Source organism: Carassius carassius, chromosome 17, assembly GCF_963082965.1.
Source record: "Carassius carassius chromosome 17, fCarCar2.1, whole genome shotgun sequence".
Lineage (NCBI taxonomy): Eukaryota > Metazoa > Chordata > Actinopteri > Cypriniformes > Cyprinidae > Carassius > Carassius carassius.
In genome coordinates, this window is record NC_081771.1 from 28,277,851 (window position 1) to 28,305,491 (window position 27,641).

A 27,641-nucleotide genomic window follows, 5' to 3' on the forward strand; every position below is an offset into this window, starting at 1 on the left:
ACTAATTAATTTTACTTGGTTGCTAATTATGTCTCTATCTGTTTCTCAGTTTTGACACAGGATGTAACTAGGATCTACACAAGCTTCAGTCTGGATCCAGAACACCTGAGAAGAGATGATGCCAACCCCTCAGAGGACCTCAGAAGATGCCGACCCTGAAACAACATACAGAACTACCCAATTTTGCTATAAGTTTGACTGCATCATAATAATTGATATTATGATATAGTCTGTTTGACTAAGTCTTTTATTGATTTTTCCGTACATTTATGCCATATGTTCATAAACTGAGTCACCACTTATAAGCTACTACTAAACATGATCGAAACATTAATATTCTGTAAAGTTGCTTTTCCACGATTTGTATCGCTAAAAGCGCTATACAAATAAAATTTAATTGAAATTGATTGACGTGTGTTTAGGCTATATTAGAGAAGCTCAATTGTGCCTTAACAAAAAATACAATGCTAGATATGAAATTAGCCAAAGTCAAATGTGCACTTTCTGGAACTCAGTGGCTAGTCAACTGACTCTTTGAGCAAAAACTAACAGTTATAAAATATGGAACTGTGCAATAATGAATTCCTGTTCACTTTAATTTTGCACTTTTGTCATAACTGACTTCTGTCTGAGAACGCAGCACTCGCTGTAATTAGTTGTATTCTTACAACATCTAGTGTGTCACATTGTGTTGAAACAGAACGTTTAAAAGGATGCTCGCGAGGAGACGCTGACCAATCACACGCAGATCGACTGTTCGGTCCCGCCTACTGATCCACATCTCCGTTTAAATGATGTTCTCATGCTTTTCTTTCTAATTTGGACTGTTCGTCTTTGGAGTACCTCGCTGTCACGGGACTCTCCAAACCCTAACTTTCCAAATCGCGGTAAGTTTTCGTCAGCCTTGTGAGTATGCATCCATATTATTCTAATAATTAGTTTAAATATTACTGGTTTAGTGCATACGGGGCTCACGGAAGCTTTCAGCTGTGTAAATCTATGTGAATGGTTGCCAGTAAGTTGATTATTCAGTGTCATGTATGCAAAAAAAATTGCTTGAGTGCAGAGCTGTGTAAGGAAAACTAATCTTCCGCTAAATATTGAAACCTGAAGCTTTCAACATTCATTTGCTTTGAAAGATGTTTTTGACAGTTTTTTTTATGTTTAAGTGATATTTTGCAAAAAGTGATATGGAAATTCTGTAAACATTTAGCCTACTCATCCTCATGTTATTCCAAATGTTGTTAAAAAAAGACATGAATTTCAGGATGTTAGTGACTTAATAGTCACTCAAGTCACCATTTGCTTTCATTGCATCTGTGTTCCATACAGTAAAAGTGAATGGATTATGTCAGCTGTGCTCCACTCGAAAAATAACTTTTTTTAGTTTGGAACCGCATGAGGATGTGAGTACATTATGACAGAATTACTTTGTATTCAATTAACAGAATTAAATTATAACTTTGTTGCACAGAGCAAAAGCTTTCAACAAATCAGGAATCGTTAACCTTTTAATCAAAACATCATTATAGAGTATCTCATGAGATGTTTAGATAGAAACCATGTCTTTCGATCCGCTCTTTCACGCAAAAGCTTGACTTCAGCAGAGTCTGTCATAGGAAATGGGTGAGGAAAGTGCGTAGAATGAGAGAAGCAGTGAGCCTGACAAACCAAAGAGTTTCCTGTTCTCCAAATAAGGTTGTTAAATGCAGTTTCTGCTGAACGTTGTGGTGAACACCAGACAGTGTCAACTGACTGTCCTCTCATTTCCTATTGTAGTGATGACATGCACAGACAACTAAGTGTAGACAAAAGTGTGAGAAAGTCTAGAAAAAAAATCAAGATGAAGTAAAATGTAAGGGAAGTAGTCACTCAATTCAGTACATTAGTATGTATGGGGCCATTTATCAATTTATCCTTGAACAGTAGCATGAACATTCTTAAGATATATTCTGCAGTCATACAGTACAGCTAAAAAACTTAACCTCATGTCCTAAACCTTTTTGGCCTTTCTTTCCTGTGCAGTTTAATAGAGAATAATCTGGCAGCTTTTTAATAAAGTGCCAAGCTTTAAAAAGACTGCAAAAGCACTATACAATATTATTAAAGTGGCCCATACAACTCAATTACCAATTTTACAATGCAAGCCAACTTTTGTGATCCACAGAAAAACAAACTGGGTTTAGAACTGCATGCAAGTGAATTAAAAAATAATGCATTTTCATTTATGTGTGAACATTTATTCGCTGTTTAGGCCTAAATCTAACTATTTTAATACTTTGGAGAAATTTCTGGCAGCTTTTTCAGAATTATCTTTCCTAGTGAAGGTAAAAGGTGTGTGCATGAAGCAGAAGTTGGGTTTAAGCAGGCTTGGCAGAAAAAGGAAGTTTAACCTTTTTATTGGTAAGATTAGTAGACTTGGCAAATTTTTTACCAGTTACCAGTAGTGAATTAGTTTATCCAGTCTTATCATGGATCAAACATGTTTTGGTGAAAGAAAGTCTTTATGGTCATTAATGGCAAAATGATGATCTAGGAAGCATTATATTCAGTATATAGTGTCATTGCAACAGCTTTAAAGCTTGAGCTGTTGACCTTGTATGAACGTTCATCTCAGTAAAACTGTTAATATAAGACACTGAAATGGCACAGCTGCTCATGAGAAAAAGTAAACCATATGGTTGGAATGAGAAAAGGATGAGGAGGAGTAGAGAAGAGAGGAGAAAACCTTTCACAGGACCAGGGGTCACAAAAATCCATCCGCACAACACATGGTCACATGATCTTCTGGGCATCAGGCCCACTTGAACACAGGCCAAGGCTCATTTGTGCTACCTTTTACTTCTGTCATGTCAAAAAAGCAGAATTAAAAAAAAAAAAAAAACATATCCTTAACTTTTTAGATTGGATTTTGGACAGTACGTTTGGAGTGAAACTGTTGATCCATAAAAACCTTGGTGAAAGCGCAATGATCTTCAAGTGCTGAAATGAAAGGACTTCCCAAAGAAAGTGCTGTGAATCTATGTACAGGACACAGGAAATTCCATCATTTAATTAAATCAGCTTATCATAGAAAAATGTTGTTTGTTTGTCTTGCCCCCAAACTATTATAGGCTGTTTAAATGACCATTTTCCATTCGTTGTGCTTCCAACAGGCGAGTTTTTCACGATTTTGTAGCTATTTGGACAAAATAATGCAGACTCCTAATGTTTGTAAAAAAAAAGAAAAAAAAAGAGCATTTACAGATACACTTCCAAGAACGCTCAATATTTTATACTTTCAGAATGTGTCAGCACGTTAAATTCATCTAGTCTTCTTTCTACAACACGGGCTCTGAAGAAACACAAAAGATGAGATATTACGTTTTAGTCATTCTCCATTGTTTCATGAGCATGTACAACACTTTGTTGTTTTTAGATTTTATGCAAATTTTTGCATAAAAGAGTAAAATGACTTTGGTGCTGGTTGTCCTGCCTATAATTTAGAATATAATTTTGCAGTTTATTTATTTATTTTTTAAATGAACTTATGGTAAAAAAGTTAGTAGGTCAGAAAAATATTTTTCCTGTTTTACAATAACCATACAATGTGAATATACAAACAATGGATAGTTATAAATGTCAGAGGAAATTGGTTCATATCTAAGGCGTAGCTTTGGAATTGTTTCCCCAAATTGCTTTTAAAGCTCTGTGGCTGCATGAAGCTGCACCTGCTGTTTGCCAACTCTACTGTACATGAAAATACTTGTGTAAACTTCCCTATATCAGCCCACCAGGGGAAGGGAAGGGTGGGGGAAAGTGGCAGGAAAATCAGACCCCCTCCAGCCTCTGACTGTCCCTGCCTAATGTTATCATTTTGGAGTAAACTGCGAGTCCGGCTGGAGACATACTATTCCCTATAAGGGCTTTGTTTGGGAGTTCACTTGCTTCTGCTGTTTAGGTCGACAGAGCGTCCACTGACTTGAAGGAAGCCTTATATGGTCATTGCAGCACGGGACCACAGCTGAACTCCAAAAGTAACAAGAAAAACAGCATTCGCTGTGGAGATTATCACATTATTATATATGTTTAGCCCATCGGGATGTTATGTACAGTTTTTGGCTTGACTGAGTGGTTGTTTAATCAATACTGATAACATTATTTTATATTTCCCAAGCATTTTTCTTACCCTTTCATCTAAATAGATGATAATTGTGGTTCCCTCCTCCTCCGTGACCTCTGCAATGTTTGTTAAGGAACATTTTGGTTAGATTGGTGAACTCTGCAAAAGTTACACTGTACATAGGGTTAGTGAATTCAAACCAGAACCAAAATTCATCCATGAATGATGATGTTGATTGATGTTGCATATTCAATTGATAGGCCTTGAACATTGTGGTAGACCCCAATGTGTGTGTGTGTTTAAGACCCCAATGGTAATGGACTTTTTTATGGAATTAAGTAAGTAAAGGGTTTAAATGGATTTAGGGAAATAATGAGAAAGAGAGAAGAAAACAGCAAATAATTTTTTGCAAATAATACTTTTATTTTTAAATATGCACCTATTCAATTTTATTTGCATGCCGGATATCTTGAAAATGCAATTTTTGTACATTAATTTGGTTGAAATGTTTGCAAATAATACTTTTATGTTAAAATATGCATCAATTCAATCTTATTTGTATGCCTAATATGTTAAAAAAAGCAAAACATAAAAATAATTCTTGTCCCGTCACATTCAGTTCTGTATTAAAAGGATCGTTTAAATGGCAGCATATATTTTCCAATTCAAAGTAACAAAATTTGAGTTAATTACATCTTACCTTGCACCCTACTGAAGAGCTGTGGTGAAATTAACGCCCGGTTTCTGTGAATAGTAAAGCTCTGCCTTCTTTGAGTTGATTTGGCATTACAATAACTAACTTTAAGAGTAATGAAGGCAAAAATTTGACCATCAGAAATGTAAAAAAAGAGAAAAAAGTCAAGTACCAAATATTTTGGGGACAATTTGGCCATTTCTAATTGTTTGGGGAGACCTCAGTGGTGTTACAGCCCTTGCCTTGAATAGTTTTCCACCTTTAGCACCTTGTATTTAATTAAAGTCCATTGCACAGATCCAATATTGTGGCCAATAATGTTTAAAACATTGTTTAAAAATCTTTTTTCCTCTTAAATTCTAGTTGTCGTAACCCAGCATCAAGATGACGAAAAAGACCCTGAGTGAGGATGAGAAATTCCTTTTCACAGACAGAGACTTCATTAACAGCCCTGTCGCCCAGGCAGATTGGTCAGCCAAAAAGCTGGTATGGATCCCGTCTGAAAAACATGGTTTTGAGTCAGCCAGCATCAAAGAGGAACGTGGCGATGAGGTACTGGTGGAGTTGGTGGACAATGGAAAGAAAATCACAGTCAACAAAGATGACATCCAGAAGATGAACCCACCCAAATTCAGCAAGGTGGAGGATATGGCAGAACTCACCTGCCTGAATGAAGCCTCTGTTCTCCATAACCTGAGGGAGAGGTACTACTCCGGACTCATCTATGTGAGTATGCCATAGTGCGTTTAAATTTTAAATAAATGAATGCTTAATAAATTATAACAAGTATGCATTTACACAGCTGAATTAGGCTTACTGACTCATTGTGGCCAAACTAATGCAAAACAAAAATGCACTGACAAGTTTTAGATTAAAATGGCAATCATGATTTACAAACTCTTAAGCTTAAGAAAGAGGAACTATACATTTCCCAAGGGTGAGGGGTTATATAACTTCCACAGGCCTCAAAACTATGCTTGTACTCTGGTAACAAACCATTAGTTAACACATTTTTTGTCTTCCATATGGAATATGATTCACCTCAGCTTTCAAATATTTTGAGTTATAATATACAGACTCAAACCAAACTTCCTTTAATGTAAGTTTTACGGCACATTGTATGGCTCGTTACTGTGCTGCCATGTCTCTTTGTTGTGCTTTACTTGATGGATTCATAACACTTCATAAACAGTGGAAAACCCAGATGTTATCTTTCTTCAGACATATTCCGGGCTGTTTTGCGTGGTGGTTAACCCCTATAAAATGCTGCCAATCTACTCCGAGAAGATCATTGACATGTACAAAGGCAAAAAGCGCCACGAGGTACCTCCCCACATCTACTCCATCACAGACAACGCTTACAGGAACATGATGCAAGGTGAGGCCTGGCCCGCTGGACATTGACACATTCTCTTCTCTTTACAAGATCTCAATGTTTGGATTTCACAATAGCCTTTGTCTTTGAAACTTTAAATTCAAATGCATCCCAAAGGCATGTTTATTTTACTAATTGGCATCAGAACAGTGTAGGGTCTTTATATATCAGTGTGCTCTTTGAATGTCATTCTTGTTTGTTGAAATGAAGTGTGAAAGCTCATATTTCTCCAGGTTGTCTTTGGTGTGAGGAAAGCATTCACACATGTGTCAGCAGGTCACACATTTAATGCCATTTTAACACGTTTAAACTTTCAAACGATTTTAAAAAGCTGCTGTTACCCACAGTAGTTTGAAGCTGTATTATAGAGTGAATTGAGGTGCTAAATGAAAAGAAGAATATAGGAAAGATGTATAACACCTCAGTGTAGTTGTTGTGTTGCTAATTAATTTGTTAAGTGAACAAAACCTCTCTGCAATGGAATATCTCAGAAATGTAAAGCTTGCACAAAATGCTTTCAAAAAGCAGAAGCAGGAAGATGCATTGTCACGCTGTTCCTCAAGAGTAATTCTGCTAAGTTCACTTCTCATTAAACTGTTTTACATTAGACAAGGGCCGAACAATCATGCTCAAACCCTGTAAATTCATGCAGATCATTGCACAATCATGTTGTGTTCACAGTGAGACTCATTTCCTGCTGTATGAAGACTGATGATAACAGTTACTTGTTCATAACACAAATTTAGTACATTTATAGCACCTAAACACCACATGACAAGACATCTTTAACATGCTTTGATGGATTCCTACAGCAGCTAGATCCTGCTGCAGCTGATGACGAATATAAATCCTGCATGATCAGCCATGAGCGTCAGTATTCACATTCCTGCTCAGGCTTACACTGATCTCTCTTTGAAGTCCCGCAAGGTTCACATGCTTGACCGAGTGGTGTGGCCTTGTCGTAATCTGAAACATCAGAATCCCATATGGGATGGAATAGAAAGGAATGACATAGTTTTTAGATTATTTATGATAGTGCTTTGGCAGCCAAAAATCTTGAACAAGGTTTTTTTTTTTTAAGGATTCTGTAGGTTTATCGGTTTGTCCCTGACTGTGCCTTTAAATGAATCAGATTGCATGAAACAGTTGCAGAACCACTGCATTTTAATAACGATCCAAACAAACATTCTACATTTTAGTATGAGCAGTTTTTAATGTAAATTAGATTGTATAATTTCAAAATTTAAAGCTAAAGCAGAATAGTCTGTAGCTTTGTGAAATTATGTTAAATAAAACATATCTGTACCAAACAAAAACAGCTGACAGGGTGCAGATTCACTCTAAGACTCTGCTTAAGGCCAGGAAACATCAAGCTGGCCTTTTTTATTTTACTGTGTGAGAACCTGATGTGTAGTGTGAGAGAGGCTTGGCTTTGTCGGACACAGCAACAGTAACTAAGGGTGGGTTTTTGCAAAGAGTCAATTCACGACACACATTGCTTAGCCACTGCATTTTTTTTTCTCATGCCGTGTGTAATTCAAACCAGTTTCCCATTTGAACTGGTATATCACACGTCACTTATTTATGATAATAAATATTTTGTATTTTAATCTATAGATTCATTATTGTATATAACTTTCTACTAGCTGGGATAAAACAATACCTGTGCATCTTGTTTTCATCAAACTCTCTGGCTGAGGTGCAGTTTCCCCATCAGTGTGTTTACTGTAGATGTGGTATTCTGTGTTCTGAATGCCTCGATTTGTGCCTTAATTAGGAAGAAACAAGGGAACAGACTTCATGCTGTATGTGGAAACCTGCCCAGCTTAAGTCATATCCAAAATGAGCAATAGTCATTCATTGTGTTTACAACAGAAGACATTCTATAGTGCTTGAGCAGAACCAGCGAGCTCACATTTAGCTGATTAGCTGGTTGGGCGTTCGCCCAGCCTCCAGGATCATAGATAAGAACAAGCTGTATCCTATTTAAATTTGAACTATAAATTCATTGACTTAGAATTGTTCAGAGATTATCATGTTTTGTTTGACTTAATCAAATACTTCTTTAATAAATTATCCAATAATGTATGTTTATTTATTTTTTTCGATTCCGCTTTCTAAACAATCACTGGTGTACGGTTAGGATTAAAAAACCTTAAATGGAGCCGAGGTCATCTGAGAAGGTTTTCTAATTTTAGCAGCATGAATCAATGATTATCCCATTGTTGAACTCAGTAAGAATTGTGTTGCTTCTCCCAAGAGAAGAGTGGAGTCAATTTCTTCTTCAGCAAATCAAATTGCTGCACTGGAAATCAAAGATTATTAGATTATGTGCATTATTGGATGCTGTAATAACAATGGTATTCATCATAGACCAGTTTAGTTACTGTCAAGAACTTTTCCCCCTTAGGCTTAAAAGCAGCCCTTATGTATTTCATGATATTCAAAAACGGCATGGTATACTGTCTTGCAGTTTCCATAAGCACCAGCCTGACAGTTTCCTTGGGTCATTGTAATGTCTGTCATTTCTTTCTACAGATCGAGAGGACCAGTCTATTCTTTGCACGTGAGTTCTTTTCATTGTTTTATTTGCATCACTGAAATAACTGCTTTGAGTCTAACAAGTATCCCTGCTGTATCTCAATTTTAAAGTGTCCTTAAATTATGGGAAGGCACTACATAAATTACACTTATTAGTATTATTAAAGTACTGCTTCTCAACCAGGACTTCCGGAATTTTTAAAATACATGAATGAAAAAATAAATCAAACCTCATTTAAAACATAAATCACATTTCATATACTGTACATAAACCACAATCATATATCTCTCTCCCTAAACAACTTATAATATTGTTCTAATTGAAGAACATATAGAATCATGGTTAAATAAATACTCCCGGTTTCTTTTAATTAAAAAAAACTTTTTTTCCATACTTACAGCAGAAATATCTTATCCCTTATGGAAATTAACCATGGTTTTACTACAAATAAAACATGGTTACTTTAGTTAAATCATGTTCACCACAAATTCACGAACTAATAATTCATGGAATTTGAAGTAAAACTCAAAATGGTATAAAATGGTTATAAAAATGGTAATCAATACAGCAAGAAAACATTGTTACACTTTTACTATAATAAAACCATATTTATTTTCATAAGGGTAATGGCTGAAACACAAATACAAATAGATATACACAGGTAGAGCTAAACTTGATTGCCTAAATAGAATACCTGGCAACCTTGTTTTGAATTGCTCTGAGAATCTAAAATTTGTGTAACATCAAGGTTTTGTATAAATTCTTAATTTTAACAAATAAAAAGGCTTTTGAATTTTTTTTTTCTTAATTTTCTTTAAAGGGATCATATGATTCTTTTTTAAAGATCATTATCTTGTGTAACAGAATGTTGACATGCTTTAATGTTAAAAAAACATTATTTTTCAAATACTGTACATTATTGTAGGTCCTCTATGCCCCGCCTCTCTCAAACGTGTCATTTTCTACAAAGTCCCTCCTTTTGACAAGCGCAGTCTGCTCTGATTGGCCAACTTACCCAGTGCATTTGAACATTCAATAGCAAATACTTAAAATAATAACAAAACATACTTACAGTAGCTGATTCAGAAGCGCCAGATTGTCGTAGCAAAGTCAGAATTACCTTCTCTCCTCGGTTCACGGAACAGTCGTCCATAAAATGCGTTGCTGTTCTGTTGTAAGTAATCTTAAAGATTACACAAATATTTCCACATAGTGACGTAGATATGTGGGGGTGTGTTTAAATGAGCCGTTTTAGGGGCCGTGGCAGAGTCTTAACTTTGATAAAGAATCTCTCTTTGGATTTGAGACTTTAATCTTTGCAACTTTACAGATCTTCTTCATGCACCAAGAGCTTGTAACACTCCAAAGAGAAAGGCAAAAATTAAGTCGCATCATATGACCCCTTTAAACACACAATTTTAATCACATTGCAGATGAAGCCATATGATGTTATTCAGTGTCATCTGACAGCAGTTAATGGCATGTCATCCGTGTCAGTGGTTACTGTTTACATTCCTCAAAAAAAAAAAACAGTTTTGACAAATTTAGACTAATGATAAACACATCAAGACCCTTTTAATTTAATATTTAACGATTAAAATGTGGCAGCAACCACATCCTTCTACTATCATATGTTTTTCAAAAAGTCCTCAGCAATGGGAACAAGGCAGATGAACCTCAAGGGTCATGTCTCCTCAGAGTCAGCCTACTCACAGGAAATGTGCCCCCTGTCCTGATTCTAAATCCAGATCAAGCATGTTGGCTTCAATTATGCTTTTTTTGAGTCATTACTGGGAATTTGGTTTGCATCTGTGTAGGCCCCACAACAAAATTGCCTATCCTGAAAAAAAAAACTTGAAAATAGCTGTTGCTCTACTGAAAAGACATAAAATGATGTTCATGGGCGATATTATTGTTATACATCTGTGTGGTAATAAAACAGCTGTGAAATATGAGGATGTTGGTGTTGATTCGATGTGTCAGTGTGGGAGGCACCCATAGATACTGTCTGCTCACTTCTTCTGAGTGTGGAATAGGAAACGGAAGCCATTTAAATTGCTCTAGGGCAACTGTTGCTATGGCATAGAATTCTCTAATGACATCAGGATGTTTCTACTTGGCCCAACGCTCTCATGGAGACCCTTTTTGGAGACTGGGAATGACCACCCAAAGAGTATTATTAAGAAGGTACCGTTAAACTGGTAAAAACACATGGATTGTTAAAAACCACTGATCTGAGGGCTCTATGAAAAATCCATACGTATTTTCCCATATCCTTGCGGTGTATGGGAATAGTCCAGTGCTTCAATCCCCATTTGGCAGCAGTAACCATAACCATCATGAATTTTACAGTGCATCAGTGGATCTAAAAACAATGCATTGTAAAGTGCCCCATAAAATGGCTTTATATGTGTTGAGTGAAGTGATCTGAGGGCATCCTGCTCCTGCCAAAGAACCAGCCCTTGGGCTGCAGCAGGGCCTGTAGATCCCAGACTCAGTTTTCCTAATATGGAAACGTTAGCTTTCAGAATGAAGGTTCAGTCATATCTCTTTCCTATCACAGAAGGCAATAGTGCACTGTAACCCCTTATAACAAGGTAAATTATAGATGATAATTCAAAAAATCTATCAAAAGTAACAGTAAAGACTTAAATTATATATATATATATATATATATATATATATATATATACACACACATATATATACATACATATGTCAGCTTCGCATCACAGGAATAAATTACATTTCAAAATTACATTACATTTTTTTTTATTTTAATGCAGCCTTGGTGAACATAAGAGATGTGAAAAACATTTATTATAAAAAAAAAATTCTAATGATTTATACTTTTCTTGGTATCTCTGTTCATGTATTTTGTATTCACAGCCATTACTTTTCCTCTGTTGATGTTCATAAATATGGCAGACAACCTGAAAAAATACATGTCAGTTAGGGTCAAGACCTGTACTGATTTTTATGACATTAATACAACCAAAACATAAAACATAATCTCACCTAAAACTGTAATACCGTTCTTTTGATGCCTTGCCAAAAAAATAAAATAAAATTGGTATTTTGATCATAGATATTACTGAATGAAAGAACAGTTTTATCATTCACTGTTGCTTTCTTCCTAGTGGAGAATCAGGTGCTGGGAAGACAGAAAACACCAAAAAAGTCATCCAGTATTTGGCTGTAGTGGCCTCGTCCCACAAAGGCAAGAAAGAGACAAGCGCTGTAAGTACAAATAGTCTGAAAAATTCTTTCTCTGTTTGATAACCTGTCTCTTTTGATAACCTCTGTCCCTTGCTTTGACCCCTTTTGGGGGTCTTTTGAATCAAAGTCTGACATTCCGAATCCTTTTAAATCACTAAAGTAATTATGTGCAAAGGTCAAACTGTGAACAGATAAGAACACTCATTTCAGTCTTTAATGTTTGATATATCCCATTTATCACAAGATTATGTTGTCTCTTGTACTGGCTGTTATTTTGCCTGATACCGAAATATGTTTTGATTATATGCTGCTGAGCCATTTGTATCCCAAGGAAATCAAGACTTCTACATATGCTAAAGGAAAACCAGTGAATGCAACAGAATGCTCTTAGTTTACACTTTTCTAATGACAATTTCCTTAATTAATTTCCTCAAATAGCAACATACAGGACAACAGTTTGCCTATGTGAGTAAAAAGGATTGTGTAAAACTCCTTCTTGTGTGGGTTTGAGAGTTTGCATGCTTGAGTTTCTCACTGAGAGTGACATTAGACAAGTCTTACATGGAGGGACCCTTAAACCACCCGTATGGCTACTGTTTAAATGTTGTAGACAATGTGCCAAAGAGCTCCAGTGTTTGCATGATGGTTAAAAAATCATTACATAAAAATAATGAAATCAAGATTATGCCGTTAGATCACGTGTGTGCCATTCCCCCATCTGAGATGTGGTTAACTTTTTCCTTGCCAGAGCGGATGCCTGGTATTGAAACGGTCTGTCTGAGCACAGTGTGTGTGCATGCCAACGTATAGCCTTTTGAATTGTTGATCTTATATCCTTTCTCATTTTTCCTTGATCACTAATTAATCTACCACAGGTTAATGTGCATCATCTGTCAAGCTCATATGTGTGTGCATTAGGAATATAAATACCATCTCAGTGTAGATCTGTGCTAATGTGTACTTACGAGGTACGATACATGAGATATGCAAGGAAACCAAAATATATGCACACATTATAGCTGGTTTTAGGACATTTTATGCATAACTGCCATGCATATGAGCTTAAAAGGTATGCCCATAATACTTATGTTTTTGGTTCTTAAAGTAGTTTCGTTACACTTGAATGCACTACTTTGAAATTTCCTAAACACTCCTTCTGATATCCTATTTATCGTATTTATTTGGCGTCTGAAAAGTTCAAGGTTGAAATTATTGGTGTTTTTTTCTTTAGGTGAAACTTAAATAAGGCGAATTGTATGTGAGGGAGAAAGAACATCAGAGTATGTGAGTGGAGTGAATCGACAGTAATTTTCGATCTAACTCCACTCAGTTTTTTTTTTTTTTTTTTATTCCGTCTTGTTGTTTGTTCTGCACTGACTGGCGTGAGAAATTTGCACCCAATTATTTTTCCTGCTGTATTCTCTAATTATGGTTTCTAACTTCATAAACATTGATTCAAAAACGATGGCCCATTAGCATGATTGTATGTGTGTTTGAAAGTTTGAATAGACTACTGATCTGGAAGATTAGACTTTAGACTTTAATGTAAAAGAACACTTCTGGTTCATTTACACGACGATGATGCATTAAAATAAAAAATGTTTTACTCTTGCATTTTGGGATTTTTTGTTTTGTTTGTTTGTTTCATTGCCATCCGTACACAAAAACATTTACACCATTTCATGATAATGCTGTATTATGTTACACCAAGCCAGTAGTCCACTTTGTAAAGAAACACAACGTGTCTGTTTTTCAAAACGTAGCATTTTTTTAGGACCCCAAAATGAATGACCAAAAAGATTACAAAGTTTTACGGTTTTAGTTGAAAACAATGTTTTGTAAATGCCCCTTAGCCCACACTTTAAAGTCCCCTTCGCTGCACCATTCGTCATAAATTTTTCTAAACATTTTTCATTTTTGTCTTCTCCATCTTTCTTTTCTTTTGAGCGCTTAATAGTTTATCAAATTTGTTTAAAACGCATTGAATTCTTGCTGACATTTAATTGCACTATGGGTTTTTTTTTTACTTGTTATATTTGCGATGGAGCACAAGAGAAAACACTAATGTTTTGAGTAAAATATAATGCAGCTCCACTGCACATTCCTCTTCCATCCCACGTCACTCACATACTCTGACTAGCACTCTGTGGACCAATGAAGCTGTCATCTGCTGATATGATTTGCCCTGAGACCACTGAGAGAAGCTTTCAAAATCAGCCAAGTGCTTTTTTGAATGTTGATACAGTCTACCAACTCTGTCCTCTTTCTTCCCAACAATCTCTCTCTCAGCAGTCTCTCTGTCTCCATCATTCTAAATGTCACTTCTTCTGTTTCTTTTCTAGTTTACTTTATTTTTCTTTGTCAGTGTCTGAAGCTATCAGCGATCTTCTTTCCTTCTCAGCGGCAAGCTGTCTCTGGTAGATATTTTCTTTTTCTCTATATTTTCTTTTTTTGATGCTCAATAAGAAAGTAATCGAAGGTTTGTGTCACGGTTGAAACCTTTTTCTGCCTTGTTTAAGTCTAAAAATGAGAATTTAATTATGTGGGCAAATGACACAAGAGGCTTTGTGATGCAGAGGCAGCATTATGCTCTCTAAGGACTCTGTTTCATCCCACTGAGTAACTTTTATCTTTTTAAGTGAACGCTTGAAGATCTATTACTGAGATCCATTTCATTATCCCCATTAATATGTCCTTTCTCTACATGCTTAGTATGACATCAACCAATTCTCTTGATATCCTTGTATAAAGTGGACATGCTTGGCAGGGCTTTTCACTGCATAAGATTTGGCAGCAGATAGAACAGCATTCTTTTGATCTAAGGGGATTATGCCCATCTAAATGGATATGACCTAATTGTTCGTGCACTGTTTAAGACTTGAATCTTAAGTATCTGAAGCACACATGTTAAGAAATGATTTGGGTCTAACTGTATTACATTTCGTAATTTTGTCCTGCCAAACATTTATAATTAAAAAGTGGCATTGTATACTCTAAAGGAGGGCTTTTTGTTAGTTGTTTTCTTATTTTTTTTCTTTTTAATTCCAATCTTCTGGCATGTCCCATTCTCCTTTTATCTTCCTTGAAGTTATTTCTATGGAATGATTCTCTTTACTTTCTAACTCTGGTACTGTAGGGTGAACTAGAAAAGCAACTACTGCAGGCCAATCCAATTCTAGAGGCCTTCGGTAATGCCAAGACCATCAAGAATGACAACTCTTCTCGATTTGTAAGTTTGCGAATGCTGTATGATAGCAGATTTTACCCCGATCAACCAAGACTGTAATTAATTAATGGTTTCAAAATCATTTCTTTACAGGGCAAATTTATCCGCATTAACTTTGATGTGACAGGTTTCATAGTTGGAGCCAACATAGAGACCTGTATCCTTGATGACTTGTATAAGCCAAATACATATGAAGATCAATCTCAGATCCTGAATTAATAAACAATTAGAATATCAATTGAAACATTTTATCTCTGCAAAGTTTCACCTTAATGTCCAAATTACTTCAGATCTGTTAGAGAAATCTCGTTGTATCAGACAAGCAAAAACTGAAAGAGCTTTCCACATCTTCTACTACATGGTAGCTGGAGCAAAGGACAAATTACGCGGTAGGTGGAGACACTTTGTCAATTTGTCAGAACATACTAGCATATGGTGACAGTTTTTCATGGATATAAACCTAATGACTTAGATTTATAAATGAAGGGATATCTTGCATAAACTGTACTGTTGCTGTGATATTTTGAGTGATTTTTATTCTCTATTGACAGAGGAGCTTTTGCTTGAAAACTTCAACAACTACCGTTTCCTCTCGGCTGGTCATGTCCAGATTCCAGGCAACCAAGATGATGAAATGTATGAAGAAACCATGGAGGCCATGGATATCATGGGCTTCACTGTTGAAGAAAGAACGGGTATTAAATGCAGTGAAAAATACACACTGTGTCTATAAAACAAAAGACATTTAGAGACATTAAGACATTAGTAAGATAATCCTGAGAAATTTTATTTATTTTGTCAGATGTCCTCAAAGTTGTCTCAACTGTGCTTCAGTTGGGTAACATTGAGTTCAAAAAAGAGAGGAACCAGGAACAGGCTACCATGCCAGACAACACAGGTCAGAAACATTGGGGAAAATGCCCAATTAAAGACTTCTCAGGCTAATATAACTCAATAAATGACTTCTGAAATGTGTCTTATTCTCAGCCGCCCAGAAAGTTTGCCATCTCCAAGGCATTAATGTGACAGACTTCACAAGAGCCATTCTGACGCCACGCATTAAAGTGGGTCGTGAGGTTGTGCAGAAGGCCCAAACCAAAGAGCAGGTGAAGAGAGTGTATAGTTGTGACTTATGTAATGTTGCTCAGATCTGTGATGAAACTGGTAATCCCCTGCATGATCGTCATTATGGAAGTACGTACGGTATTAACAATAATATACTTTTCCCCTTACAGGCTGATTTTGCCATTGAAGCTTTAGCTAAAGCCATGTATGAACGTTTGTTCCGTTGGATCCTTCTAAGAGTTAACAAGGCATTGGATAAGACAAAACGTCAGGGTGCCTCATTCCTTGGGATCTTGGACATTGCTGGCTTTGAGATCTTTGAGGTTTGAAAAAAAAACAAAAGAATTCCATTTGGTAAAAAAATAAATAAAATTAAGTATTAAGGCTAATGTAAAAATATACTGTTTTTCTTTATTCAGGACAATTCCTTTGAGCAGCTCTGCATCAACTACACCAACGAGAAGCTTCAGCAGCTGTTCAACCACACCATGTTCATCCTGGAGCAAGAAGAGTACCAGCGTGAAGGCATCGAATGGAACTTTATTGACTTTGGGCTGGATCTGCAACCTTGCATCGAGCTTATTGAAAGGCCGGTAAGTTTGAATGTGTGTAGATTTGCAGGAGCAGAATGGTTCTTGCTCTATGCAATTGCTGTAACAAGCACAATGTTGATGGAAGTCTTGCGTAGAAGTAATGATGTCTTATTGTTACAGAATGTAATGTCACTCACTTTACTGAAACTCCTCCACAGAACAATCCTCCAGGCATCCTGGCTCTGCTGGATGAAGAGTGTTGGTTTCCAAAGGCAACAGATGTTTCCTTCGTGGAGAAACTTTGTAACACTCATGTTAATCATACTAAGTTTGCTAAACCTAAGCAACTGAAGGACAAGACGGAATTCTCTGTGTTTCACTATGCTGGACGGGTGAGTTCAGACTTAAAGGAAAGATTTATTTATTGATTTATATCTGGATAGAATTGCGATCCAGGCATTAATAACCCAAGGAATACAGACTCTGGGGCATATTCAGAACTCAGAACAGGCCTGCAAGATACTGTAGGGAATTGTGTTGTGATAATGATGTCCAGTTGGAATTTTGTGGAGACTGTTAACAAAATGCAGACGTGCACAGTTCATTCTGTGTTAAATATCATGACCCTAACCTACCTTTTCTCAATTAGGTTGACTACAATTCCATAGCTTGGCTGACCAAGAACATGGACCCCTTAAATGACAATGTTACAGCGCTGCTCAATAATTCCTCCAATCCATTTGTGCAAGATCTGTGGAAAGATGGTCAGTATCAGCTAAACATGCTTCTCATATTTCATACACTATCCACCAGTCAGCTGCGATCACTGAATGTATGTTAATAATTAGTGTCACAATAGAAACGTGATCTACATGTATTTTTTGTTTTGGTTAATCAAAGCACAGTATTGCATCAAAAGAGTAATTTAGATAACAAATCATTTCTGACATCTATATTTTTTATTTCTCAGCTGACCGTGTGGTTGGATTGGAAACCATTGCCAAAATGTCAGACAGCTTTGCACCTGGTGCCTCTAAGACCAAGAAGGGCATGTTCCGTACTGTGGGCCAGCTTTACAAAGAGTCTTTGGCCAAACTAATGACCACACTGCACAACACGCAGCCAAACTTTGTCCGTTGCATTATCCCTAACCATGAGAAACGGGTACGTCATTGCTGCATACCATGTAAAAATTAGTGGTACCAATGCTGTTTGGGGGTATAGGGTTCATTTTCATACTAGTTTTATATCGGTCTATATGCATGTTAAAGGTACTTTTTTTCTCCTTCAGGCAGGAAAGTTGGACGCTAACCTGGTGCTTGAACAGTTGAGATGCAATGGTGTGCTAGAGGGCATTCGTATCTGTCGCCAAGGATTCCCTAACAGAATTGTCTTCCAAGAGTTCAGACAGCGGTGGGTAGCTTTATTATTTTAGATTGAGCTTTTTATTTAGTGAGACTAACTTGACTTGTCTAACTGCATATCAAGTTAAAACAGTATTAAAAAAAATCTCCAGAATGACACTGCAAGATTTACAACATTTTAAAAAGTAAAAAATAAATTTCTACTTGGACTCCAATTGTCAGTTCAATACAAGTGTGACTGCATATTTTGTGCCAAATATATTGCATGGTACAGGTTATCAGGTGTAATACAGTTCTTTTCATTTTACCTTGACATATAGATATGAGGTCTTGGCACCAAGTGCTATTCCAAAGGGTTTCATGGATGGCAAGCAAGCCTGCTGTCTGATGGTAAGATGTTATCAAATTAAATCTTGTTAATAAGCATGTCATAGAAAGACTTCTCTCTTTTTCAAAAATAATTTCTTGAGTCAGGAAGTTTCAGATGCAAAATCAGACTGTTCAAGAGAACAAAGCCAAGATGCCTGCAGCACATCCCATTTTAAAAATGATTTCATCATCACGTTTTGCTCCTCTTCATGGAATTTTCCCATTATTCTTGCCAGAGCTATTTCATTACTCTGCTAACTTGTATCTAATTGTGGCAACCAATATTCATACCTAACCCTCTCTGTAGATCAAGCACCTGGACCTGGACCCAAATCTGTACCGTATTGGTCAGAGCAAAATCTTCTTCCGCACAGGAGTCCTGGCCCAGCTTGAAGAGGAGCGTGACTTGAAGATCACAGTCATAATCATTGCCTTCCAGGCACAGGCCAGGGGATTCCTAGCTAGAAAGTGGGTAGAGTTTATAAATACAGCTTTTTTCAAAATGGTAATTAGCAATTTGAGTAATTCTTATTTAAAACTCTGTGCAGGGCCTTTGCTAAGAGGCAGCAACAGCTAACAGCTATGAAGGTGATCCAGAGGAACTGTGCTGCTTATCTGAAACTCAGGAACTGGCAATGGTGGAGACTCTTCACCAAGGTGAAACATTTTCCTGTAAAAATGTGGTTTAATAGTAATATGTTAAAAGGGTTTCTGTTAGTACTCATCTAAACATGTTTCTATCAATGCCCACAGGTGAAGCCTCTCCTCCAGGTGACACGCCAAGAAGAGGAGATGGGTCTAAAGGAGGAGGAGCTCCATAGAGCCAAAGAATCGGCTCAAAAATTTGAGACAGAGCTAAAAGATGTTTCAGTGAAACATGCACAGGTATGATTAAATCTTACTTTGTCCTCTTACGTTTACTAGCAATTAATCATACATTGATTATACAATATATTCCTTTCATCTGTAGCTTATGGATGAAAGGAACCAGCTCCAGGAGAAACTGCAGGCTGAGACAGAGCTCTACGCTGAGGCAGAGGAAATGAGAGTACGGTTAGCTAGCAAAAAGCAAGAACTTGAGGAGATCTTGCATGAGATGGAGGCCAGGTTGGAGGAGGAGGAGGATCGTGGTGCAGCCTTACAACTGGAAAAGAAGAAAATGCACGATCAGATCAAAGTAGGTTTTCATTCATTGGTTTTCATTCACTGGCAAGAAACACAAATTCAGTCCTTAGATATCTTTAAATGCTTCTATTTAATCCATAGCTCTCTGTTGTCTCTAAAATAATGTTCTAAGGATCTTGAGGAACATCTTGAGGAGGAAGAAGATGCTCGTCAGAAGTTGCAACTGGAGAAGGTTACTTGTGATGCCAAGATCAAGAAGCTAGAAGATGATATCTTGATGATGGAGGACCACAACAACAAATTGCATAAGGTCAAAGTCAACAAATTACATTTTTCTTCTTGTTTTAAGATGACATATTTTGGTGGCAATTGTTCAAAAGTTTAACATTTTAAGTACTCTTTTTGCAGGAGAGGAAGCTTCTAGAAGAAAGGGTAGCAGACTTTAGCTCAAACCTTGCTGAAGAAGAAGAAAAATCCAAAAACCTGACAAAGCTGAAGAATAAGCATGAGTCAATGATCTCAGAATTGGAGGGTTTGTCATTATTTACTGTTGATGCATGATGATAATGTTTGTCTGGAAATCACATCTATGTCTAATTCAATTCATTCAGTTATAAGTGAATATATTTTTATATAATCTGTAGTGCGCTTGAAGAAAGAGGAAAAGACTCGACAGGAGCTGGAAAAAGCCAAGAGAAAGTTGGAGGGTGAGTCAAATGACCTTCAGGAGCAGATTGCTGACCTTCAAGCTCAGATTGCTGATCTGAAAGCCCAGCTTGCTAAAAAAGAGGAGGAACTTCAGGCTGCACTGGCACGGTATACAGATCTTTAATTTAACATTTGAATGCATGATTTTTTTGTATATTATTTCGTCACAGACATTGTCTTAGAAATTAAGCGACATTGAAAATACTTGTATAATTCACACAGAAATTTACAGTAACCTTTGTAATCCCTTTGCATTTCTGTTTCAGATTGGAGGATGAGACAGCTCAGAAAAACAATGCACTGAAGAAAATTAGAGAGCTAGAGGGACACATCTCAGATCTTCAGGAGGATGTAGAATCAGAGCGGGCTGCCCGGAATAAGGCTGAAAAAACCAAGAGAGACTTGGGAGAAGAGCTTGAAGCCCTCAAATCAGAGCTGGAGGACACACTGGACACCACAGCCACTCAGCAGGAGCTCAGGTGTGTGTACATACATCTGCATTTAAATCTGACATGAATTGCATTGATTTAATAGAGCAGAAATAATTTATTCATATTTTTTAGGGCCAAACGTGAGCAGGAGGTGACTCTTTTGAAGAAAGCCATGGAGGAGGAGAGTCGTGTCCATGAGGCCCAGGTGCAGGAGATGAGACAGAAACATACCCAAGCTTTGGAGGAGCTTACAGAGCAGCTGGAGCAGTCCAAGAGAGTAGGCAACCATATCATTTCTGTTCATAAGTTTACATTCTGAAGAACTCCTAGAGCTAATGTAAAACATATATGAAATGCTTTTTAGGTAAAGTCAAACCTGGAAAAAGCCAAGCAAGCTTTGGATAAGGAAACATCAGAGCTCCATGTGGAGATCCGTTCTCTTACTCAGAGCAAACAGGATGTGGAAAACAAGAGGAAGAAGGTGGAAGGACAGCTTGCTGACCTGCAGTCTCGTTTCAATGATAGCGAGAGGCAGAAAGCCGAGCTGGGAGATCGGGTCTCTAAAATCACTGTGAGTGGTAGCAAAAGATTATTATTATTAGATATTTTTGTCACTTTTGGAAGAACCTACAGTACAACATGTTTGTTACTTCAAACGTCTCGTGTATTTAACATGTTTCTTGCCCTGCCAGGTGGAACTAGAGAGTGTTACCAACCTTCTTAATGAAGCAGAGGGGAAGAACATCAAACTTAACAAGGATGTGGCTAGCTTAACTTCTCAAGTGCAAGATACACAGGTATGGGCAATGTTATGTAGTGTTCTTTGATTTATAGCTTCAAAGCAGAAGCATAATTTAGCAACATGAACAGGATTTGAGTTGTTGGCTGACTTGCATTTGGACATTTTTAGGAGTTGCTGGCTGAAGAGACAAGACAAAAGCTCCAGTTCTCCACCAAACTACGTCAAATGGAGGATGAACGTAATGCCCTTCAGGAGCAGCTTGAGGAGGAAGCAGAAGCAAAGAGGAATGTGGAGAGGCAGGTTTCGACACTGAACATTCAGGTAAGGTTAACGATAAGATGAATAATCAATGGTCTTGCTCCATTAAAGCCTTAATATTTACATCTTGAATGTCCGTTGTGTCCACAGCTCGCTGACTTTAAGAAGAAGCTGGATGAGGTGTCAGGTAATGTTGAACTTTTAGAAGAAGGTAAGAAGCGGCTGCAGAGAGACCTGGAGGCTGCCAATACTCAGTTTGAGGAGAAGGCAGCAGCTTTCGACAAGCTTGAGAAGACCAAGAACAGACTGCAACAGGAGCTTGAGGACACGCTGATGGATTTGGACCACCAGAGACAGCTGGTGTCCAACCTTGAGAAGAAACAGAAGAAGTTTGATCAGGTTTTTTATTACTTCTCAAAACATTACATGTATACCAAATCAATTAGTTTTGCCAGTGGGTGTGGATGTATCTTCACACTTCTTCCATTTCCTTTCAGATGCTTGCTGAAGAGAAGAGCATCTCTAATAAGTATGCAGATGAGCGAGATCGTGCAGAGGCCGAGGCCAGAGAGAAAGAGACCAAAGCTCTTTCTTTAGCCAAAGCTCTCGAAGAAGCCCAAGAATCCCGTGAGGAGCTCGAAAGAGCCAATAAAGCCCTTCGTGCTGAAATGGAGGACCTGGTCAGCTCCAAAGATGATGTGGGCAAGAGCGTAAGTTCAACTACTGTAAACCACTAAATAAATGTCAATCATAAACAAACCTTCAATTAGGTCATTTTAAGGACAGAGAATTTTCAGTCAAACACATTTTCTAATTTTAGGTACATGAGCTTGAGAAGTCCAAACGTGGCCTGGAGGCTCAGGTAGAAGAGATGAAGACTCAGTTGGAAGAGCTGGAGGATGAATTACAGGCTGCAGAAGATGCCAAACTGCGCCTGGAAGTCAACATGCAGGCTCTGAAGGCCCAGTTTGAGCGAGATCTCCAGGGCAGAGATGAGCAAGGGGAGGAGAAGAAGAGGCAGTTGATCAAACAGGTGCAGTATTGCTTCTTCACTCAGACTTTGACTTCCATATGTTTAGATGGGTTTGAACGGACATCTTCACCAACAGGTGCGTGAGCTGGAAACTGAACTCGAAGATGAGCGTAAGCAAAGAACTGCAATAGCTGCTTCCAAGAAAAAAATGGAGGGAGACATTAAGGACCTTGAGGGCCATGTTGAGACATCTAACAAGGGACGAGAAGAGGCGCTCAAGCAGCTCCGCAAGCTCCAGGTGAAAACTAAAATCTTTGATTTGATATATTTATTAAACTCCAATTATAAATGGAGTAATTTAGCAATTATTTGAGTGTGTTTTTATAACGTAGGCTCAAATGAAAGACTTCCAAAGAGAGCTTGATGATGCTCGAGCTGCCAGGGAGGAAGTTTTAACCAGTGCCAAGGAGAGTGAGAGGAAGGCCAAGACTTTGGAGGCTGAACTTCTGCAGCTGCATGAGGTGAGGCTACTATGAATGATAACTAGGAATGTTTGTCCAAAAAGAGGTGTGTATGGGGCTGTTCATTCAAACAAATGAATTATTTCCAAGCTAGCATAATTCTGGGTTATTGGAATTTGCTAAATTAGGGTTTCCCAACCAAGGGCTCAGTGAAATAAATACAAATATAGAACTACATTTTAAAAAGAAGTTTGAAATTATAATAAGCTCATATAGATATTCTAATTGGTATTTTAAAAATAAAAAAGACAATAGATAACGATACGCATTTTAAACATGAGAATATTATTTTAAAATTCATTGTGTTTATAAACACGCTTGCATTACTTAAAAAGTGACCTTAAGTAGTCAAGTTTCAAGGGTTCAGTTGACAAAAAATATTATGAACTCTTGTGGCAGTTGATTTGCATGATTGTCTCATCTTTATTATTGAAGAATTCAGTTAAATTCTTTAAATCTAGGACTTGGCTGCAGCTGAGAGGGCTAAAAAGCAAGCTGAAGCTGAGAGAGATGAACTGGCTGACGAGTTGGCCAGCAATGCATCTGGAAAGTGAGTATGACAAATAAAATATAGAAATATTTGAATCCTGTGGAATTCATTATAATCCTCTGATAAAACAACTTCCGCTGGAACATGTGGTTCACCGTCACAGTTAATGGTAGACATTCTTTAGTTTGTACAGGAACAGGGTGTAGTTCTAGATTTCAGTTATGTGAAATAGCTCACTTTTAAACATACCAGCAATGTTTGTGTACTGAAACGTATCTGCAAAAATGTGCTCCAAGCACATTCTGATTGAAACTAATATATGGTTTAACTGAACCTCAAAGATCTGCACTGGCTGATGAGAAGAGACGGTTGGAAGCGAAGATCCAACAGCTGGAGGAAGAGCTGGAGGAGGAGCAGGGCAATATGGAGATGCTTAATGACAAGCTGAGGAAGAGTGGCCAGCAGGTATTTTGATTTGAAAACTTTGAGAATGGAAATGCCATTACGGAGACAGAACTTTGTAATTTGGATGAAAACCATGTCATTTCCTCAAATGTTTTCTTCATCCTTCAGGTTGACCAACTTACCAACGAGCTCCAGGCTGAACGCACCACATCCCAAAAGAACGAGAGCGCCAGACAGTTGATGGAGAGGCAGAATAAAGAGCTTAAAGCTAAACTCCAGGAGATGGAGAACCAAGTCAAATCCAAATTTAAGTCATCCATCACTGCTCTTGAGGCCAAAGTGGCACAACTGGAGGAACAACTTGAGCAGGAGAGCAGGTGAGTCTTTTATTATAGCAAAGGATTTCAAGCTGGGGTATGTGGACCCCCAAAGAGTGGCAAGGGGGACCACAAAAAGTTAACAACATTTTCAAAAGAATAAAAATAAAATTAATCCAATACAGATTTATGAGATAAAAAATATGTATTCATCTCTCCTTCATTCATAAATGTGCTTGTTCTTAGCATCCTCAATAGTTTTGGATAAAGTTGCTATAAAGAAAATGAAGAAATATATGAAATATATTAAAATAACTGAATTTCTATTTTTATTTGACAAATCTATATAAATCTATATATATATATTCTGATTTGTCAAATAAAAATAGAAATTCAGTTATTTTAAATTGTAATAACATATCACAATATTTCTGTTTTATCAGATAAATGCAGCCTTGGTGAGCATAAGAGACTAATTTCAAAAACTTTTTTTTTTATCCCACCAACATCAAATTTTTGAAGCATAGTTTATGCCAATTGAAAAGTCAGAACTTTTGAGAACATGATTATGTCACAGACTGCATGTCTTGATTGCTGCCGTTTGTTTGTAACTGATGTTTCTCTCTAATGCAGAGACAAGCAGAACACGGCAAAGGCAGTTCGCCAGAAGGATAAGAAACTGAAGGATTTGATGCTCCAAGTGGAAGATGAACGAAAACAAGCAGAACAATATAAAGACCAGGTTAGCCATAGAGCAGCTATTCCTACACAAAAGAAAAATGATCTTGTAATTCACTATACTAAAATGTATTGTGCACTTGGTCTAAGAAGTGTTTCTCTTTCACAGGCGGATAAGGCGAATACTCGTGTTAAACAGCTGAAGAGGCAGTTGGAAGAGAGCGAGGAAGAGTCCCAGCGAATCACCGCAGCCCGTAGAAAGCTTCAGAGAGAGCTGGATGAGGCCACAGAAGTCAATGATACCATGAGCCGTGAGGTCACTTCACTCAAGAGCAAACTCAGGTATGCATAACACTCCTAAGACGTGGCTCGGCACCCCAAAATGTACTGAAAACATTGGGCAGTAACTACTCTTTAAGACAAAGCTTTGAGTAAATTCTCAGCACTTGTATCAAAGCCCAAATCCCTTCCTTTTATAAACTGCAAACCGAAGATTGTCTATCTCTGTCTATGTTGCAGAGGCAATCCTGAACCCACACAGTGACTATGCAGGTACCTCTGTGCTCAAAAGTTGACACAGAAGATGTACTCCTCACAAATCTTTCCTTTTACTTGCCACAAATAGATTTCCTGCCTACGAGAGTGAAATATGGTTTATTTCATATACTTAGGTTTTGCAGAGTATGCACATAAGGTACGATAAGTCATCATTTACTCACCCACATCATTCCAAACCCCTTATGCTTTTGTACATCTTCAAATAACAAGTTATGACAATATAAAAAATAAAAAAAACTCAAAGAGATTTCCATCCCTCCACTGAAGATCAACTGAACCCAGACTAGCATATATTTGACCATATTTCCCTCTTCGCTCTCAAAGCATGGTTCTATTTTCTGAACCAACCTCATTTAGCCTGTTTACGAATGAGGTTTTAACGCTACCTTTAACCCCTTACAAATCTGATGTCTAATACCACTTTCCACTGTAATAGATGCTTATGGCTGTATTCTGGTGAAGTATTTATTAGGACCCTGGTGAAGTGATTTATCTCTGTGTGTTTCAGGTGCACATTTGTACTGCAAGTACTCCACACCAATCATTCATCAATTAAACAAAAGCAGACACATTACTGTAGTTTTATCACATATGAACTGAAATTCTTAACATTCTTTAAATCAAACCCTCTGTGATTGCTATTATTCAGTATCATACTATACTTTTAAGAAAGCAGCATTTTTTAAAACCTGGGTCTTCCATAAAATCCATTCGTATTCCATCCAGTTGCTGATTGGTAGATCACTAATTAACTTCTTCCTTGGCTTTGTGAACAGTTTGGGATTAAAAACGGTTTCAAACGGTTTAAAAAAACATGCTATTTAAGAGCTAACACAAATATACCAGGTACCAAGCAACCTGCAGTCTATGTGATTTTACTCTAAGATTTGTTGTAACATTTCAGGCGAGGCAACGAGCCATCATCCTTCAGCAGTACACCAAGGCGCACAGGTGGTAGCAGACGGGGAATGATTGACAGCTCAGATGCTGCAGAGGATGATGCCGACATGCAGGGCGACTACAATGGAACCAAGTCTAGTGAATAGATGCCTCTTACAATACTGCTCAAACATTCTTATCTTTAAAAATAACTTTTTTTAATCAAAAAACACAATTTTCTGTTACAATGTCCATTATTTAGATTATATTTTTAAAGTTTCGTTTTAAAGTTTCGTTTGACTGCAACAATGCACTTCTGTTTGACCAGGCTATTGAATTTTGAATATTGTTTTTTCATTTACCACAAGCCTCAATTTTTCTGTTGCGGCTGCAGATCTGCTCATATTCCAATAAAGCAACACCAGCCTTGGAATTCATTTTTCAGGTTTTTTAATGATTTTAATGAAAACCTGGTGGTCCTAAGACCTAGTATTTTCCCTCACTCAGGTCTTGGGTATAAAAGACCATCTGTGTTGTGATATTTGTCTCAACTGCAGTTAAATGGATTCAGTTTTGTACTGCATAACTGTTCCTCAATATACTGCACTTCCTCATTTATTTTGTAAGGCTATATATTCCTGCAATGCATACAGCACAGCTCAGACATTTTTTTATAAAATGCAATTCTGTTTTTTTTTTTTTTTGCAAAACTTCACTTCCTTATCATACAGTCAGGTACCTTGAAAACTGTGTTATTTTCTGTAGTATTTTGTGTTCCCTCTGAATGTTTGCAAAACGTATTATATAAAGACATAAAATTATGGATTTCATTTTATTCTTCTGCAAATACTTCAATATTTGAAATGGACACACTGAAAGCAATTAAAATCCATTCTGTCAAACAGATGTCTATTGACAGAAAATGCCTGTAAAAGAAATTTGAAATTATATAAATACATATATAAAAGTTTATTTTTCAATTTATTTCACTTGGCAGAATTTACAGGATGTTGGTTATGACAAGTCACTTTATCTACTTGTATCTATTCATTTGTGAAACCACATAC

The 27,641-nt window shown here is 37.2% G+C and overlaps 2 protein-coding genes across 5 annotated transcripts in view; one reads left to right on the forward strand and one right to left on the reverse strand.

The window, feature by feature from the left end:
- Window positions 1-753: 753 nt before the first annotated feature.
- On the forward strand, window positions 754-27,254 carry LOC132161510 (myosin-11-like). Of its 3 annotated transcripts, XM_059571610.1 has the most exons (43): window positions 754-906; window positions 5,160-5,522; window positions 6,018-6,174; window positions 8,710-8,737; window positions 11,854-11,953; window positions 12,371-12,397; window positions 15,069-15,161; window positions 15,252-15,315; window positions 15,449-15,547; window positions 15,710-15,853; window positions 15,961-16,056; window positions 16,146-16,264; window positions 16,394-16,546; window positions 16,643-16,816; window positions 16,975-17,148; window positions 17,406-17,520; window positions 17,727-17,920; window positions 18,048-18,169; window positions 18,441-18,510; window positions 18,797-18,957; window positions 19,038-19,146; window positions 19,243-19,374; window positions 19,460-19,666; window positions 19,787-19,924; window positions 20,023-20,146; window positions 20,259-20,430; window positions 20,589-20,801; window positions 20,886-21,030; window positions 21,118-21,324; window positions 21,446-21,550; window positions 21,664-21,816; window positions 21,904-22,152; window positions 22,251-22,463; window positions 22,574-22,786; window positions 22,863-23,024; window positions 23,119-23,247; window positions 23,709-23,797; window positions 24,079-24,202; window positions 24,311-24,519; window positions 25,093-25,201; window positions 25,307-25,479; window positions 25,657-25,689; window positions 26,600-26,739. In XM_059571610.1, the coding sequence occupies exons 2-42, from the start codon at window positions 5,181-5,183 to the stop codon at window positions 25,679-25,681; spliced, it is 5,832 nt and encodes a 1,943-aa protein (XP_059427593.1). In that variant the 5' UTR covers window positions 754-906; window positions 5,160-5,180; the 3' UTR covers window positions 25,682-25,689; window positions 26,600-26,739. The 3 variants fall into 3 exon arrangements, with proteins under 3 accessions (XP_059427593.1, XP_059427591.1, XP_059427592.1); XM_059571608.1 differs by lacking the exon at window positions 25,657-25,689 and having other exon boundaries at window positions 26,600-27,254; XM_059571609.1 differs by lacking the exons at window positions 12,371-12,397; window positions 25,657-25,689 and having other exon boundaries at window positions 26,600-27,254.
- LOC132161513 (glutaryl-CoA dehydrogenase, mitochondrial-like) overlaps window positions 25,015-27,641 on the reverse strand; it is an 88,646-nt gene continuing 86,019 nt past the window's right edge. For both annotated transcript variants that reach the window (XM_059571620.1, XM_059571621.1), the window contains exon 13: window positions 25,015-25,024. The gene's annotated coding sequence lies outside the window, so the exon portion shown is untranslated. The remainder of the gene's footprint in view (window positions 25,025-27,641) is intronic.

Coding starts and splice junctions, on each gene's coding strand:
- LOC132161510 (XM_059571608.1), top strand. CDS start 5,181: ATGACGAAAAAGACCCTGAGTGAGGATGAGAAATTCCTTTTCACAGAC. Junction 5,523..6,017: donor ACTACTCCGGACTCATCTAT/GTGAGTATGCCA, acceptor ATCTTTCTTCAG/ACATATTCCGGGCTGTTTTG. Junction 19,925..20,022: donor ACAACAACAAATTGCATAAG/GTCAAAGTCAAC, acceptor CTCTTTTTGCAG/GAGAGGAAGCTTCTAGAAGA.